Raw genomic sequence first — 15,895 nt, forward strand, 5'->3', positions numbered from 1 at the left:
TTGCTCCTAATTTTCTGTTCGGAAAATTTCGAAAACAGTCTTGTGAAGTAAGGAAAAAGCAAAATGTATTTTTCTGATTAATTAACTGTAAGTTGTTTGATTTTACTATATTATTCTTCATTTTAATTCAACGAAAAAACAAATGGAAGATACATTGTCGTGGACGTTTACATACAAGAAAATATTGTAATTAATTAACTACACAAAACAATTTGTACATTGCTGAATGAAATGCACGTCGTACGAGTCCAGTACAATGTACAAGAGTCAGATGATGGAAAATATTAAAAAAATTTAAAAAAAATCGTTGTTTTGATTCAAATCCCTGCATCTCATTCAAAAAAAAGAGAGGCCCAAAGAGCTGCTACAAGAGCTTGCTTCAAAACTGTATCGACTTGTTCGGTTGTGGTAACTTGAATTTCTTGGTAAGCTTTGATTTTATTTTTAATCGTCATTTCAAGAAGCGTTCGAGGAATATCAAGTTTGGAGTTATTCAAATAGTACGCACGTCTTTTTACTCTTTACAGATTCTGAAGAAACTCGGTAAATTTCGACAATTTCTAGTAATTTCAATAAACAAATTCCCAATATAATAGTCCCTGTCTTGGATGATTTCGTACAGGTTCCGTGGAAAGAAGTTGATGAAAACACACGAGCAATTTTAATTGTCAATCCTAGCAATTACCGCGCTTGTATTCGTATTGGCCTTTATTAATCACTTAGTAGTATGAAATAGCATTCGTACTGAAAACCACTTTTCGAACGTGTGCCTTTGGTGCCGTCTGATGGATATGACAATCTACAAATTCCAAAGGAAAATCAAAAGATTACGGCTTTCGCTAAAAACAGCGTACCATTACTCCAACTATTCCAAATTGATGATCATGTAACGCCTTTAAGTGGAAAAGTAGAGGCAGATCACTTTATGTCCAACACAAGTCAGTCAGTCCGATTAAGTGCATGCTGCAATAATTGTAGCATGCCGAGTCCGATCTTTTACAAGCGTATCAGTACATACTGGGAATACTACCTTAGCGCAAAATCTTACGGTCTTTTTCTACGTTGAAACCTTTAATACATTTATCGGCAAGAACAATTTGATAAAATCAATGAATGAGTGTCGGATACATCACATCAAATTGCAAATCAAATAAAAAAGAAAAAACGAAGAAAGAATTGACTATAAGAAAAAATAGGTGAACTTGTCACTTGGTTGGTTGAATTGGAAGAAAAAGCGCACTTTGTCTGCAGCACAACTAAACAAATATCCAGACGTTTGTAGTGACATGTTCAACAGCTAAGATAATTGTATCGCAAAGGTAAGACTTATTTAAATCGTCGGCTTATTCTGCGTTTCCATGAAAGCCAGATCGACCATCGAAGTGTAAGCAAGCATTCGATATTCACACTGCACCGCTTTTCTGTGTGAAGTGCATCATATTCTGTTCGAAAATGAATTTAAATTTATTTTGTTTCGTCTTTGTGTTCGCGTGGCTGGCCCAACTGTACACGTCTGAAGAAGAAACAACTGAATTGGAAGTGAAAAGTGGCAATAATTTGGAAATTGTGCGCACAACTCCCGCCGAAGACTACAAATCCGTGCAGGCATTCCAGCATTTCGTCTATCCTAAAAAATACTCAACCTCAACGTCGAACAGCACACTCCTGCCCAGAAACATAACACTCGACAAAATCAATTATCATCAAGCATCGACTAGCCCAAACGAAAAACTACTGCGCATCGTTGACGATCCAGCCGATTATCGACAAAACTATCCAAACAATTATTACAACAATTTTGACACCTACCAGCCGCAGCAAGGATTCCAGCCACATTTCCTGAATCAGGGTAATTCGATGATGCATTTGGTGGACCCGCTGTTTCTGATGGCTACATTAGCGTTTGTCGTCTTTTTGATCAATTCAATTTTGGGTTTGGTGAATAAATTGAATCTGCCGATAATTGGCGGAGGTGCGAAACGCGATCATGCGTTCCATGAACTGAATGATGGTGAGAGGGATCGGATGAATGTGGAGATTTTGGATGAAATTGAGAATATAATCAAAAATGCGTTGTTTGAGTTTAAAAAACATTTAAATTAAATTTCGAAAAAATGAAATTGAACAAATTTGTTTTTAGTTGTTGTTGTTTTACCTACATTTTGTTTTTGTTTTTCATTTATAATTTTTTTTAGTATAATTGTAAGAGTTTTTGTTAGTTTTATTAAAATAGGCGCATATTGTACACACACACTTTTCTCTTAAAATTTAAAAAAGTAAAAGGAAAAACATCAAATTAACGTTCGTCTCTTGATATCTTTCGTTTTTTATACAAAAATTACACAAAACTATCAAAAAGTTCAATTGTTTCCATCATCATCATCATCGTCAACTTGTTGCATCTTAAAATTTAGTTAATAGAAAAATTCTAAAAATTCAAATATTTGATATGGTTACAAGAATTTCAATTTATAAAGTTTCGTTTTTCATTTACAGTTAAAGGCAGTGAAATTTCAACATGAATTTGCTTCAGCTGTTTTTCAGCTGATCCACACATACAATCAAAACTGTTTATACGGCTGAAACTGCTACACGCAATCACTTGGAATTGGAAGTAGTAAAACCGTATAAAGGTGTATATATACAGTTTTGATTGCTTGTGTAGATCAGCCTAAAAACATCTGAAATTCATGCTGAAATTTCTCTGCCTCTAACTGTAATTTTCCGCCGTGTTTCTTCTTTTTTCTTTCTGTTCCGTTACAAAATATTGCCCTCTATTCCAACCACACACAACAAAATCGTATTTCTTTAATAAATTCCATACTGTTCAACAATATTAGCACCATCTTAGAAAATTTATATTCTATCGTTGATTTTATTATCAAGTTATTATCAATTTGGAAATCAAAAGATTTATTTAATCTTTATAGAGACATAGAACTCAGGAGACTTATCGTCCTTCATAGGGTCATGGGTTGAATTGGTGAAAGATTTTTCGATGTGGCAAAGTACGACACATTTGAATATAACCACAGATACCAAACATGTCACTTTAGCGAATAATAACAAAATGAAATTTCATTCGCTTGATTTCGTTTCAATATTTTTGTTTTGTTTTAAATATCAATTTAATATCATTTTTCTTATAATTCGGTAATGTGACATTTCCGGTTTCTGCATTTAATTATTCAATTGTTCTACAATTTTTGTTACCGAAGCGGTAAAAGGTATGTACCTGTCCCACATTGTAGAAACTCTTAAAATGTTGTCAATTGTTGTTGTTGCATTAGTATTGGAAAACAATGAAGAATACATTTGAAATTTTTTTCAATTGCATCTTCATTGGGTTTCAGCACCTTTATTTTGGCATCAATTTAGATTTTGTACGATTTGTGACGACTGAGATAATGCACTAGAGCTACCCGAATCAGTTATCTTCTAACGACCAATAACAAAAGTCCTGAAACAAAACTTTGAAAAATCTAACAATATCCAATGAGGGACGATTAAACTCTGCGTCTAATAGTCAGGGCAACATTTTTTAAAAAAGGCTTTCAAAGTGTAAGATATTGTTTGTTTTTGAATGAATGAGGACGATTATAGGTAGAACGTCCGGAATATAGAAAATTTCATTCAGCTAAAAGAAGCGCCTCTCTGTCGGGAATCTTTATTTATTAGTCTCATATCCCTTGCAGGGTTCATGTAAGAGTTTTTTTTTACACTTGGCAGTGATGGCAGGGCAAGGCTCGTCTCCCGATTTTCGGTTGAGCATTTTAATAACAATGAACAACGTGGAAAATGCAGAAATCTTAATTGGGCTTCTAGACCGAATTTCTCTTTTTCTCTTTGAAATGGACGGAACCCTGAACCCAACTGTTTCAGACTTTTTTTCGACAGCTTGACCGAGCCTAGTTCACTGAACCTTCTTTCTCCGTTATTTTTACCCAAGCAGGAAACTAGATTCAACACAAGATTCTTTCAGAAACATCTAATTATTTGTTGGCAGCAATTATAATAATAAGCGACGACCTATGGCTTATGTGGTGTTCTACAGTTAAACTGAATGTTATGTCAAGCTTCGTGTAAGATTTAGTGTGAAACAATGGTCGATAACATAAACAAAAGAAGTAGCAGATTTGTTAAATTCAAAGAGCTTCTGTAGGGATGACTTCGCTTCACTGCCAATTTTATGTAACTCTTTTCTAATTTTTTTTCCATAAACACAGACGCCACTAAAAAATAATCTCAAATATTTTACTGTTCATCACGGTTATAAAGTAAAAAAAGGAAACGATAGCGCACGTTTGCTTCAGTGTTTCTGTCGTTCGAACGTGAGCATCTTGGCAAAGTTTTTGTGTACAGATTTTCCTAAATCGTTTTTAAAATTCCCACATCAAAAACTTCAGAAATAATCAGACAGTTTAGATAATAAGTCGTCAATCAGCTCTTCAATTTGCAATCCGTTGTAGCCTTAAATAGATCAACTTGCTTCACGACCGCTAAGCTAACGCGCGGGTATAATAAATCGGTTAAAATGAGACGTCCGAGTGACGATATCAAGAAGAATCATTTGGTCCGCTTGATTAACGTCGCATCGATTTTAATTATCAGGTTCTGTTAACAAGATGGCGCTGACTTATTATTCTTGTTCTTCAAATTTATGGTATACTCTACCCTCTAGCCACAGCGATCTTGTAATGAAAATTGCTGTTTCGTTTACAAAATACCCTGTTTCCTTTTCTATATTCTCTTTTTTCTTCGGTGAACGTGTTTTTTCTACAAAAAAAAATTATATTTACTATCTGCCCCATGCGAAAGTTGAGCATTACATGAAAGTTGATCTACATCAAGAAGAATATTTTCGATAATTTTTACGCGAATTCCTTTATGATAATCGACTTTTGCATGGGCAAGGCAATAAACCAGAATACATTGAATGCTTCTACGTAATTTATTAATTCGGAAATACTTTCGTGATACTCGCAAACAGACTCGTGTGTATTTGCATTAGCTTACTACGGTAACAGTGTCCAGTGTCGCCTACGACTCGGATACACAAACTTTATACTTATCGAAAAGACAATTACCGAAGCCTGTTGCTCAAAAACATCACTTGTGAGTTTGCGTTTATCACAAAGCTGTTAACTCATGTCATAAATTACTTCCATCAGCATCGAGCGTAATATACTATTCCGTTTTCACTCGTACTCTTTAATTTAGTTGTGTTCGTTCTAAGTTTTGTTTCTTGTTAAAACAATGTTATCTTTCAATATTTGGCACAAAATTACTTTTTCTCTTTTCAATAAATGTTCCATTTTTCCATTGAGAAACTAGATTTTCATTTTTTTTTTCTTATATTTTTTATATTACTACCGGATCGTGCAGTCTTAACGTAAAGCTAGTTTTGTTTCTGTTCATTTTTTTTCTTATATTTTCACTTTAAATCTAAATCTCTACATCACTAATCTGTTTAGTATTTACCATTTAATGTATTCGTAATAGTTAAAATAAAAAGAAAACTTAAACTTTTCATTGACAATAATGTAAAGTCAAAATATAATAATTATTTTCTACGATTTTTAAAGCTAAAATTATTAAATCGAACTGATTTTTTTTTTTGTTAGGATAAAAACAAATGTTTACTCAAAAACTTGAGGTGAAGTTAACCACTTTACTTCAAGGGTGCCAAACTTTACCTCAAGTTTTTGAGCAATAGTACATTACTTACCAATGTGATAAATGGTTAAAGTGATACTTCTTGTGTGTTTTCACACAAGAAGAGGCCATTTTCCCATTGGTAAATATTGTACTATTAATGTTCCCATTTTGTTAATTCTGTCGTTTTTGTTTTTCATTCACTGTATGATGGCCCTTGCATAGAAAGGGTGTTTTTTGTCACTGTCGTTCTGGTGGGATTATAATTACAACAAATATGAGGGAATGAGTGTGGTATGACGATTTTTTGGGATGTTTAGATTTCACTCGATAGGACTATAGACCATATCTTTGTTGAGCTTATTATTCGGAATTTTATTCCTTAGCTCAAAGATTCGGAAAGTTTAAGAATATTGAGAATTTAAAAAAAAAATCCGAATAACTGGCCCTGCATTTATTAGCCCTATACCGTCAATGTTTCTCGTCTTTACCTTTGTTTTTTATTTACCTAGTAATTCGCCCCTGTCCTGTTGTTGTTGTCTACCCCCTGGATTTTTAAGCAATGGCGTAAAATTTTGCTTGGAATCCCTGGCTAATACTCATCAATACTCACGAACCTTTCACAGACGGTAGGCGTATCAATGATCGGATAGTTATCGAAGCTTGTTTCGATCTCAGTCTTTTCGACTGAAGTAAAATCTTTCTCAACATTTGTTTGGCAATTTATTTTGGTAAATAACACGAAATTAGCTTCAGCTCAGTGTTGCCATTGTGTCTTCGGTGAAGATAACAGGTGATATAACCCGTTCGTGAAACTTTAAGCCCACTTAAAGACCTTTACTATGGTCTAAAGTGATCAGCTATGTTAAAAGGATAAGAAAATTGGTGATGGTGGGGTTCTCAAAATCTGTTGCTAAATGTGAACGTGTCATCTATGTATGGCTCTCATTCATTTGTTAATATTTATTCAAGGTTCTGTCCTTTCCGACAACAAGTTTACAAAATAAGTTCAGTTAACCGAAAGAAGAATCGATTATGATCGACAAAAATGGCCTAATTTCATTACCTCTGGCAAGAGTAACTTCCTGAAAGTCTTCAGAAATATTGACAATTTCGTTGCAGGTAGCAATTTACTCCGATCAACGCTTTCCCATCGTGAATGATCCACGGAAATTTAAAATAAAATATTCTCAAAAACATGAGCAACTTTTGCTTTACACATTCCATTGTTACTGTGAATTATAAAGAAGAGAAATATGTTTTGCTGAATAAGTATATTCACTCGTCAAGCAAAGGAAAACCGAAAACAGTTGCCTGTTAGCAAGTTAGCATAGCCGTATTTGCATTAATATGTTGCACTTAGATAAAAAAAAAACTTTAAATGGCAACACCGATATCTCTTTGAATTTTAAGAAACTGTCGTTTCCATCTGTACTGTCCAATGAAACAATTATTGTGCTCCAACAAAATTCCGATCCGAATCGAATCACAATTTTTATTCAACAAATCAAGACATTATGCTAAAATTGAATATAATACACAACCGGCAATACACATCACACACTGGTCATTTATGCATCTTACTTTTCACTTGCATTCTATGCTTTTCATTATATTAACTAAAAAAATTGATTGCCGGTTGATTATTACAATATTTATGATGGATGCGCATACCGTTGATCTTGGTCGAGTAATGTAAAAGGAAAGTGTAATTTTAAAGGAACGAACTAACGCCACTGGTCGTTTTGCATTATTCCTTTGCCGGTCACAAAATTAAAATTATACATTCAAATGGTACACACATGAACTGCACGAACTTGGACTACATCATTTTTCATTTCGGCTTTGAAAATCTACCAATCGACAACTTAACACGACACTAAAAACTGTACACACAAAAAAAAACCTTTGAAACAATAACGATAAAAAACAAAATTTTCTTTTTAGGAAGAGTTTCGGTTGTTCCGTTTCTGAATTTATAAAATGTTTTTGTTTTCACTTTACGTCGCTACTAAAAAATAATTGGTTTTCTCTTGTCTCTTCACTACGTTTCAAAAAATATTAAATTTCTTTCTCCACCCCGTATTTCTTTCACGAAAGCGTGTATACAATCTATCCACTTAACTTGTGTTTGCATCAAAAATATTAAAAACTTTCATTTAAACGTTCAACATTTTCAACAGTTCTGCCGTCTCATCTCTACATGCTAACGGTGCGATTTTTTATCAGCGTATCGGTGTTCGATTCGATGAAGAGCTGGGTGGCTGGATACCGGGTATGCTGTGATATGCGTTCCATGACACAAGACGACGATAGTCGGGCTTCGGCATCATGATCCCAGCATTCTTCCATTGTATCACAGATGGCATTGAGACCCTGTCGAATTGGAAAAGAAAGGGATTTGATTTGAATGACTTCGCATGGAAGTAAATTGTGCACACTCGACGCAAAGGTCTTTGCTTCCCGAGTTATGTATGTGACGGGACCAATCAAATCAAGAGAATCCACTTATCTGCTCGGGGAGCAAAAGTGGGCGTGTCACATTTATAACCAAACAAGGCATCAGAACAGTCGGAGCGTTTGCTGCGACTTAGCCCCGTACAACCCGTAATCCTATTTCGTCTGCAACCATAATACGTCCGTAGCCCTAATAAGCCCGGAACCCTAATACGTCTACAACCCTCTAATGCGTCTGTTACCAAAATGCAAGTCAAGTTGGGCATTGTCAAATTTACTGAAACTGTTCATTTTTAAAATTGCGCATAGCGCAATTACGAAAGCCCGTATTAAGTACCTTTCAAATAAAACCAACAATTTACGACATTATTTTAGAAACCCAAAATTTTTTGCCAACTTTCCATTGGGTATTCAATTACCTCTCAAATGAAACGAAAACTAGCGAAATCGGATGAGATTTACTCGATTTATGTGCAAAAAGCACTTAGGGCCGAGTAGCGGCCTTAGTCCAAGGGCCCAAATTTGAAACTTTTTTTTGCCATCATTCTATTCGGCATTCAATTATCTCTCAAATGAAACAAAAACTAGCAAAATCGGATGAGATTTACTCGATTTATGTGCAAAAAACACTTAGGGCCGAGTAGCGGCCTTAGTCCAAGGGCCCAAATTTGAAACTTTTTTCGCCATCATTCTATTCGGCATTCAATTATCTCTCAAATGAAACAAAAACTAGCAAAATCGGATGAGATTTACTCGATTTATGTGCAAAAAACACTTAGGGCCGAGTAGCGGCCTTAGTCCAAGGGCCCAAATTTGAAACTTTTTTCGTCACGTTCTTTTTGGTATTCAATTACCTTCCATAAAAAACTAAATCTAGCAAAATCGGATGAGATTTACTCGATTTATGTGCAAAAAACACTTAGGGCCGAGTAACGACCTTTGAGCCCTCCCAACAAGCCCACGTTGCATCTTACCCAAAAACAATGTTCAGCAACTTTGTTCTACTCGTCAATACCTTTCATTTGATATATCACAAGCAGCTATTGCGTGCGTATTTCGGTAGATATCGTCGAAAGACTGAAAAACACCTATAGGGCCCTAGCTCTGGAGGGGCCGACCCTACCATGTCCATTTTCGAACTTGACCTTATTTTTGTCGATACCAATCGGGGAAAAAAAGAATTTTGAAAAAAGGTTGTGATTTACTCAAGCTAGAGGGGTCACGGACGGACGGACGGAAGGACATTATTTTTATATAAGCCCCCAGTACTTCGTACGGGGCTAAAAAATACTCACAGAATGGGATCGCCAATGTTCTGGTATACGCGGACGCATTTTCTTCGTAACAACATTTTCCTGCATCTCTTCAACTGACGGATGAATTCCAAGCTACAAATTCGAGACAAACACGAAAAACAAATTAGATTCTCCTTCACTCTCTCGCAGTTCAACCGTCCAATTTACCTCAGTCTCAAACGGTAGCGTATAATCCGGGATGATACCGTCGTGTTCGGTGCACCGTGAAACTAATTCCCAGAGAACCAGACCGCAAGCGTACACATCAATCCTCAAAAAGGCGTCACGTGTAAAATTGATAGCACCCTCAAGTACTTCGGGCGCCATATAACGACGTGTTCCGACTTGGCCATGAGTTTCGCCGCAAGGTTTACCTGTAGTCGGTAATTTGTTGTGATTAGATAAATGGTTCGCTTTCGTTGTGATAATGTTTGAGTTTACCTGGTTCGAATATCAAAGCCAATCCGAAATCGGCAATGCACGCAGTCAGATCAGCTTTCAGTAAAACATTTTTACTCTTAAAATCGCGATGTGCAACGGCTGGTTTGAGGCCATCGGCTTTGGTGGCTGGAAATTCTTCGTGTAAATGTGTCAAGCCACGCGCCATCGATTCGGCAATTTTGCATAGTTCTGTCCATGTGACGGTGTGCGCTTTCAAATAATCGCATAACGACCCTAGGCTGTGATAAGCGGTTATTAGCCAAAATTCCGATGTTTCCGAATGTTTTTCAACGCCGATGTATTCCAAAATGTTGGGATGTCTCATTCTGGGCAGCTGAAAGTTAGAAATTAGTCGTTTCCACTCAATAATTTTCCGATTGCTATTCGACCAACCTTAAAGATTTCCTGTTCCGACTGCCACGAGTCCTTGTCTTGTAACGGAAATATTTTCACAGCAACCTCGTCCGATTTGAATTGGGCACGCCAAACTGCCCCGAAACGGCCACGAGCCTTCTGCTCGATCAAGTGAATTGGTCTAGGACTATTCAATGTCAATGACGAGCTGGATATGTCTGGTTCATTCTGTTAAAAATATTCATGTGACATTTAGATTGAATCGTTGATTGTAACTGGATGACCAGTTTTCTTTACCGTTGGCACTTCGTTGAACATAGCGGCTTTTCGATTGCGATAAAGAAAGAAACCGCCGACAGATGCTAACACAATAACGCCTGCACAGCATGCAACTATAACAATTATCAAATTCTCATTCGGCTTGTCGGACGGTGGCGCTGGAATGACAACTTCTGAGGTAAATTGAGTTGAATTTTCTGTATCATTAACAAGATTCTGATATGAATGAATCAACAATCTACCTTCAAGTTCTGCAGGCGCTGGCGGCAATGGCACGTATTTGTATTTAAGATTACACATATTACCGCGACAACAACAGTAGTTGATGTTGCTTCTCGGTGGGGAATCGGCAATGCATTCAGTACGATTGCACGAATCGCTGATGAAGCATCCTTTCATGGTGACTGTTTCTTCTCCTAACACCACAGAAAAAATAAACATTTTGACGGTTTCACTTCACGCGATAAATAAATTCACTTACCTGTTGCATTGTCATTTGCCCAAACCACAAAACAGCCGCCAATTTTTCCAGCCTCAACATCACAAGTGACTTTGTTATTTGTACATGTTTCAGGTTCTGTAGTATTGAAGCATGCACATTGTACTTTGCTCTGATCCAGGTTGGCTCGACTCATGGCACCTGTAAGTATCGGATTCGTATTTACTTAAAGTAAGAATTGGGATTCAAATACGAGTTCAATAAATTCCAAAAATAAAATTTCGAATATGGGTCACGTGTGATAATATGGGATATATTATATTGATGGGGATAACATTGGAGATGAACGACAGATAGGAAACTAAAAAATATCACAAGTTCAAAAGGTTCACGAATCGTTTTTTTAGAAGATTATGTTTAGTGTACAGTCTCAGTTAATTAAAACCGGGAAAACATGTATCGATGATCTGCACCACCTTTGCATTAGTTAAAAACAAAAGATTGCATGCACCAAATCGCTCTGCTATAATGATCGTATTCTTCCTACGATTGCGCAAAAAAAGGATGTTATTGTCTCTATTCCGCGAACATTGAATTGGGTCATATGGAAGAGTTGCTTTTTACATCATATCCAACTGACTAATCCTAAACAAACGATAAGTGATTGTTTGATGCATGTGATTTTGAACATTTGGAAATAGGATTTGCGAGCCGATAACTCAGAATGGAAATCTAAGTATTGTTTGAAGATAGGTAGTCGTAAATTTTAAACTTTAAAATCGCTTAGCGTCGATGTACAAATTGTCAATAATCCCTCCAGTTGTCGGTCACACAACTAAAAAAACTTATTTTACATTACAAAGGGAACAAAAAAGGGTACTCGCCATCGGCTCGAGGTAAAAAAAAACCCGATTGGATAAACCAATTATCTCTCAGAAACTTAAGGTATTCAATGAAACATCAAAACGGCGAAACAATACTTGGCAGAACGAAGTAACGTAAAATATATCTCCTGGATGCACACTATGCGTTGAGTAGAATCTTCTCAAGTCAGTGACGAAAAGTAAAACTTTCGTTGTCTTCATTGAGAAAAATGTGCTAAATCGCTTCTAGGCACATGTCTATTGTCACTTGGCGCCCGCAGGACCATCTTCGATTTGTTGTATTATGATGTGCAACGTTGCTTTGTCAACAGTGTGTGACATAATTATAACGTATTTAAACCCGTGCAATCATTGTAGAAGTTTCGTTTGATGGCCGAAAAAATAGAACCATTACTGACCGGTAATTGATAATGCAGACGGTTTAAGAGACATCGAATTTTTCAATTCAAAATTTATTAATTTCCAACGCTAATTGGACTCTGTTCGGAAAAAAGCAAAAAGTTTATTTAAAAGCCGAACGTGTATTTGAAATTGATCAATTTAAAAATTCAAAAGCACATTCTTGTTCTGATAAAAGTGAAGAATGGATATTCATTCTAAATGGAAATTGTAACCTATAAAAAATGCAAACAGTTTAGAGTGTGTTTGTACTGTTGTAGTTCGCAAATTAGGTATGTTGACCGAAGACTCTGCACTTTAAACAAGATTTGTGGATTATTTTTTTAACTGTTTAACCCTAATTGCATGTCCTATTTCTAAATTACAGACCGGCGAATGGTTTAATTATGACTTCGTCTAAATTACATTTTACCCTGTTATAGACAGCATGTGACCAGTATTATTATCTGGTCTATTACTTCCATCGATCAAAGTATTTTTAATTGGTTGATTTCAAATCTTGTACTTCAATTTTTTTAACATGCATTTTATTATATAACGGACCATATTACATAGAGCTTGTTATTATTTTTGGCGTCGTTATCGATAACAGATGAAAAGCCGTATGTGACAGGTTGAATCCAAATCTACTATCTAATCTCAAGACGTTCATTGCATTTGCATTAGAAGTAAACTGTTGAATCCCAATGTACTACCGCAGTCGACGAATACCACAATGAACAACGAAAAGCATATATACGCATTCGAAGATGCTCAAGAAAAATACTACCAATAGGACGAGAGGGAATAGTGGCGCAGACAGACATGCATGAACGAACATATTGTTAAAAATAGCTTCAAAGCAAATTTGTGATTTGTGACAGTAATGTGAAAGGTCATGGTTTTTCATTGGAGCAACAAGTTATTACATTCGACTGAGGAATCACAATCTGTGTTGTCACTCAAATTTCATATTGCATATTGCAAACGGTCGAAAATCGTAGTAATAAATCCAACAAATGCACAGCGGTATTCGTTATCTGTCGGTAAATGTAAAAGTGATGGTTCCTTCAACCGAACATACTGTTTCTGTTAGTCGCTTCCGAGTCTATTCCACTACACACACCAATTCAGATTAATTTCGTCCAAACAACCCTTGAGAGTTCAAGGAATTGCTTATCAGAGAAAGGCTGGAATCGAAAACTCGACTGTCTAGTCTACATCGAATATAACAATTTTTACGAATATAACACACCATAGCCTGTCTGCATTTTTACGATGAAATTTTAATCACAAAAAAATATCTTCGATGCGCGTGTTTATTATTGTCGACGCATTTCAACAAGTTGAACATTTAATCAATTTCGGTTCGTTTAAATGAATCAAAAACAAGAACTATTTTCACATTCAACTTTAAGTCTAGACCACAGACAGTAAGGAATTGTAAATAATTAATGGATTTACACAATAAATGGAATCGTCGCACTTACCGTAACAGCAGCCAAAAATGAGCACAATAATAAATTTCCACATTTTGATGTCCACAAATTGAATAAATCAGATAAGCTTCACGAACAGTTTATTTTTGGAAGACGTCAAACAAAGAAATGGAGTCCGAGGGTCCCATGTATATTTCTGTATTATTATGATTCTGCCATCGATCGCGACAGTTTCTTCACGATTACACTTTTCTTTATCAAAAAAATAAACCAATCAAATTTAGTGAAACTATGGTGCTGTTAAAACACTTGTTTGCATTATGTAGGTGGACCTACGGTTGTTTATAAATGCGAAATTATTATTTATAATTTCAAGGGAAGATGAAAAAAATAATAAAGTAGTAGCACTAAAAAATGTAGTCAAAACTATGTGAATATAAGTCACAATCGTCACACATCTCTCATTTTTCCGACCGCTCGCATTCCATTTTTCGAATTTCGAAATTGCTCATAGCAAACATATGTATTTTTACGCGCGCGCTCCGTATTACGAAGATTTAAGTTTTGTATCGTCTGTATTCGCCTAGTCGGTTGGCCTGTAGAGGCGCCACATTTTTTTTACAGTACTTCATTCTAACTGGACTATTTTTTTGTGAAACAACTTCACATTGATTCATTCCTATGAAATGTCACAGCAGTGAAAATAAGCGCAGTGACAGCAGTAATTTTATGACAGAATGTATTAAAATATGGGAAAACTCTATTACATTTCTTCTTAGTTTCTAAACATCATTCTCCTATAGTGCGTTTCCTTGTTTAAAAGTGGTAAGCAATACGTTTTCGTAATTCCGAGCCATAATCATTACCTTTCCATGCATTCATTTAGCACTGTTTTGAGGACTTTAATTTACTGTCTTCACGACACAGTGAAAAAAGTTTTTCGCACTCAGTGAAATATAGCCATTTTCGCAACAAGTGACGAAAAGTCCTACTTTGCCTTTGTTGCGAAAAACGCTGTATACAACTCGATGATAAATGCTTTTTTAGGCACACGATGTGTATTCTACTCTACACATCTAGTGCCTAAAAGAGCATTTACCACTCGGTTGTATAAACTATGTCCCACCTGTTGGGTGGGTCAGATCCCTTGATTGTTTGTCTGAGTATTTTTATTAGTAATGATTTATTGATTTATTTCAATGAAATGTAATTTTGTATATTGATGGCCACAAAAACGCATTTAGAAGAAGAACTACTAGAACGGTCTAATAAATCTCTCATTGATGATTTAATTCTGTTTAGTTTCACTGAAAAAATCTTCGAAACTTTGTATATAAAATGTCCCGGCAAAAAATGACGTAAGTTTTCAATAAAAAAACTCGTGTGAATTGCAACCGTCGCTTCGCTCTGGCCGCAAACTTCACACTCTATAATTTTGGTTTTTTTGAGAACTACTCCCAGATGGTTGAACCGATACCACCCATTTTCGCAATGTTCTGAAAGAAAAGGTTAAGACACTTCTGAGTTGATCACTAAGGCGGTGACACGCAGATGCTTTTTATTGAACAAACTCATTACAGATTGTTTGAAATATCAACCTGATGAAAACTTTTTTTTTTCTTCAAATTGACATTTCAAACAAACTGTAATGTGTTCAACAAAATGTATCTATTTGTCATAACGACACATGTTTTCAATGAAACTTAAACTCGTGTGACTTGCACACTCGTTAATTTTTGTTCTATTTGTTCGGTTTTGTTTACAAGGTAAAGTCGCACAACATCAGCTTGTTCGTTAGACCAACATAATCTATCTTCAGGCGCGCCGACTTTTGTTTTGGGTGTTGGGTGCTAATGCTCCCGGAAAATTTTTCATTGCAAAGCCTCTTAGAAAGCGCAGAGCGATGGTCAGTTAAAATTTCAACAGACACAGATGTTCCTGTTACGGCATACCGTCGCATCAATAATAGCACCGAGTATTCTGAATATCAAAAACCGATAAATGAGTGACGTAAAATTGAATACTTTAGCGGCGCAGGGGAATTTTTTACAATGGAAATTTAGAACTTTTCCTGCACGGAGAACGGTGACAAAAATTTTAATTTCATACAATGATGACATTAAGATGTCACCAGACCTATTCCAATTTATTTGAGCTAGCGGTTTTGTATCCGTTCTTTGTGGGAAAAATTGTTAGGATGACAAAATCTTAGATAAAGATTAACAAAATCTTATATTTTCTTCTAGACCTCTTGAAGCGATTTTGCTAACATAT

General features: G+C 35.8%; 1 protein-coding gene across 4 annotated transcripts; it reads right to left on the bottom strand.

Moving 5' to 3' along the window:
- Nucleotides 1-2,756: 2,756 nt before the first annotated feature.
- On the bottom strand, nt 2,757-14,100 carry LOC119082136 (activin receptor type-2B). 4 transcript variants are annotated; one of them, XM_037191526.1, is made up of 9 exons: nt 13,673-14,100; nt 10,963-11,121; nt 10,724-10,897; nt 10,500-10,654; nt 10,242-10,430; nt 9,849-10,182; nt 9,576-9,781; nt 9,408-9,500; nt 2,757-8,031 (listed from the first exon to the last, which is right to left on the bottom strand). In XM_037191526.1, the coding sequence occupies exons 1-9, from the start codon at nt 13,713-13,715 to the stop codon at nt 7,855-7,857; spliced, it is 1,530 nt and encodes a 509-aa protein (XP_037047421.1). In that variant the 5' UTR covers nt 13,716-14,100; the 3' UTR covers nt 2,757-7,854. The 4 variants fall into 4 exon arrangements, with proteins under 4 accessions (XP_037047421.1, XP_037047439.1, XP_037047429.1 ...); XM_037191544.1 differs by having other exon boundaries at nt 10,500-10,639; nt 13,673-14,075; XM_037191534.1 differs by having other exon boundaries at nt 10,500-10,651; nt 13,673-14,075.
- Nucleotides 14,101-15,895: the final 1,795 nt, after the last annotated feature.

The sequence above is a fragment of the Bradysia coprophila genome, chromosome X (assembly GCF_014529535.1).
Source record: "Bradysia coprophila strain Holo2 chromosome X, BU_Bcop_v1, whole genome shotgun sequence".
NCBI classification, from domain to species: Eukaryota; Metazoa; Arthropoda; class Insecta; order Diptera; family Sciaridae; genus Bradysia; species Bradysia coprophila.

Bases quoted from the DNA above. Each gene is read 5' to 3' on its own strand.
- LOC119082136 (XM_037191517.1), bottom strand. From the start codon at position 13,715: ATGTGGAAATTTATTATTGTGCTCATTTTTGGCTGCTGTTACG. The intron at 11,122-13,672 runs GTAAGTGCGACG...CGATACTTACAG, and splicing joins CATTTTTGGCTGCTGTTACG to GTGCCATGAGTCGAGCCAAC. The intron at 9,782-9,848 runs GTAAACTCAAAC...TACCGACTACAG, and splicing joins GGCTTTGATATTCGAACCAG to GTAAACCTTGCGGCGAAACT.